This window comes from Aplysia californica, unplaced genomic scaffold (assembly GCF_000002075.1).
Source record: "Aplysia californica isolate F4 #8 unplaced genomic scaffold, AplCal3.0 scaffold01169, whole genome shotgun sequence".
NCBI classification, from domain to species: domain Eukaryota; kingdom Metazoa; phylum Mollusca; class Gastropoda; order Aplysiida; family Aplysiidae; genus Aplysia; species Aplysia californica.
This window is the reverse complement of record NW_004798439.1, coordinates 120,519-123,195: the sequence shown is the minus strand read 5'-3', so window position 1 is coordinate 123,195 and position 2,677 is coordinate 120,519. Positions and strand designations below refer to the sequence as shown.

The following is a 2,677-nucleotide window of genomic DNA, read 5'->3' as shown; positions in this document are numbered from 1 at the left end:
CATACACACATACACACATATACACACACGCATGCACGCACGCACAATCACACACACACAGACACACACACACACACACATACACACACACACACACACACACACACACACTGACCTGTCCTGTGCAGGGTCCTGTTCAGCCCAGCAGCGTCCACAAAGTCGCCCAGCAGGGACAAACCAAACTCCGGTTTCCTCAACACTTCGTAGATGGTGCCCTCTGGCGCGTCGAGCAAGGTGTCGATGAAGATCAGCACTGGAATGTATGTGTTTAAGTTTGAGCTCGAGACTTAGACTCAGTGGAGAAGCAAAACATATTACAGTTTATTTGTTTGTTTGTTGCTTCTGTTGGCAGTATTCTTGAAATGTGTACTTTCTAGTTTTTGTTTTTGGTGGAAATGCTTATTTGTAGTAGCTAAATTGTTATTGCTTTTGTTTGTTTTATTATTTTTTTGCTGTTGTTTCTTCTGGTGTTGTTGCTGTGTTGTTGTTGTTGTTGTTGTTGTTGTTGTTGTTGTTGTTGTTGTTGTTGTTGTTGTTGTTGCGATGTCGTAGTTGTTATTATTGTTGGGTTTTTTTCTTTGTTCATGCTGTTATAATTGTTGTTATGTTATTGTTGTTGTTTTTTTTGCTGCTGTTGCGCCGTCGTTGTCGTTGTTGTGCTGTAGTTGTCGGGGTCGTTGTTGTTTGTTTTTGTTGTTTGCTGATGTTATTGTTTGTTTTTATTTTTGTTGTTTTGTTGAAACTCCGTTTTCCCGAACATCTTGTCTCTCTTCACCGCCAAGCGACGTAATACTTCGCAGACATGCGACAAGTGGAAATTTGTTTTGCTGTGTGCGTGGCCTTAGGGCATTCAAAGAACTACTCACTCCCCAGACTTAAGCTTTAGAAGTGGGTGGCAAAAACAACAAATAAGGTTTGCTTATATTATCATAATTCTGCAAGTTGGTGTAGGGCAGTTTGTCACGTTGTGTTTTTAAAAATTTTTAATTCCATTACCTGCTCCATTGGCTTCCACGTCCCACTTGAGCACTTTTGCGTCATTCACGTAGGTTCCTTGCTGAGGGAAGAGAGAAACAACATTGTCAATAAATTAATAATAATAATTTTTAAAAACCAATAGTCATCGTTATCAAACGCCAGATCTATTACAGACATCGGCAATCATGATTTTTCTTTTATCCCTTGCTCAATTCAAATGCTCTAAAAAAAAAAGAAGCAGAACTAACATGTTCTTTCTCCATCATATATCTGTTTAGGCTCTCCAGGTAGGTTGCTCTAGGTCTACTCCTGCTTTCCTGCTTTGATTGCCTTCAATTTTGCCTGTGAAAGCTAAATGTTCAAGGCCTTTATGTCTATTCAAAAACAATGCAAAACCCCAAATGAATAGAAACAAACTGATCTTTATGAGTGTAAGTCATTGAGAAGGTAAACATAAGGGCAAAGATGCCACAGAGTAGTCAGAAAGACAGGATATCAAATGTTTAAGTACTCATTTATCCTGAGGTCGAGAATCAAAAGTCCCGAAAACAGCCAATGAATTAATTAGGTAACTATTGGAGACATATTGAGGCATGATGGACTGCAGGAAACAATACTGACAGAAAAAGTTAAAGGACGACCAAGATGGCAATATAAAGATAATAGAAAAGATAGAAGAGGGGGCAGGTCGCTTACTAAAGTATGACAAATTCGCGCGACCAAGTAACACATCTACTCCATCCCTTGGACGACTTCTAACATCACCAGCATCGTCAAAACAACAACATCATCATCAACAACAACAGTAACAATAACAAAGACAACAATAAGAACAATAAAAAACAACAATAACAACAACAAAAACATTAACAACAACACCAATGGCAACGACAACAAACATGAAGTAGTCAAAGCATAAAACTAAGCCAATCCATCCTTGTGTTGAGTAACAAGTGGCATTTCGTCTTTTACAAGTGACTATCTTTAATCCTGTACAATTTAACTAAAAGAATCCTTTTTAAAAAACCTTCTGTTTAGTCGTCCCTTCCTTCGTCATCCAGTACATCTACCACATTTATGACATTCCATCTTCCCACCAGTCTACAAAATAAAACATTAGTTCATACATGCACTTATTATTTACCAAGACAATTTCCCAGTAAAGTTATAATTATCTACAGACATGTACAATCATGTAAAATCATGTACAATCATTTACAATCAATCTATATACCTTACCTGTGTCTTGTAGACACGGATGAAGTGACCATTGTCCGAGACGATGACTCGGCCGGACACAAAGTCCCAGGAGAAGAGCTCTCCCTTGATGACGTGTACGCCGAGTACCTCGTCCAGAAGTCCGGGAGACGTCTGTAGGTTGGTTAGCTCTGCCTGGTCCAGTTTGGCGAAGGCGGAGTCAACGGGAACCAGGATAGTGTAAGGGCCTGGGAATTATAGGAAGAGGGGGAATGGTATATCAGGAGAAGAGCATCTAACTTCAGAATTTTTCGATGTTGTTCTCATAATCCAAATTTAAAAACTCACATCTATCTCCCTCCATCACTCCTCTCCTCTCTTTCTGTCTGTCTGTCTGTCTGTCTGTCTGTTTATCTGTCTATCTGTCTGTCTGTCTCTGTCTCTGTCTCTGTCTCTATCTCTGTCTCTGTCTCTGTCTCTGTCTCTGCCTCTGTCTCTCTCT

The 2,677-nt window shown here is 39.6% G+C and overlaps 1 protein-coding gene across 1 annotated transcript in view; it reads right to left on the bottom strand.

Annotated features, from left to right (window-relative positions):
• The window catches only part of LOC101861092 (periostin), an 8,442-nt gene that overhangs the window by 2,420 nt on the left and 3,345 nt on the right, over positions 1 to 2,677 (bottom strand). The window contains exons 2-4 of the mRNA XM_005112041.2: positions 2,218 to 2,423; positions 997 to 1,057; positions 116 to 253 (exon numbers count right to left, since the gene is read on the bottom strand). Coding sequence (XP_005112098.1) covers positions 116 to 253; positions 997 to 1,057; positions 2,218 to 2,423 — 405 coding nt within the window. The remainder of the gene's footprint in view (positions 1 to 115; positions 254 to 996; positions 1,058 to 2,217; positions 2,424 to 2,677) is intronic.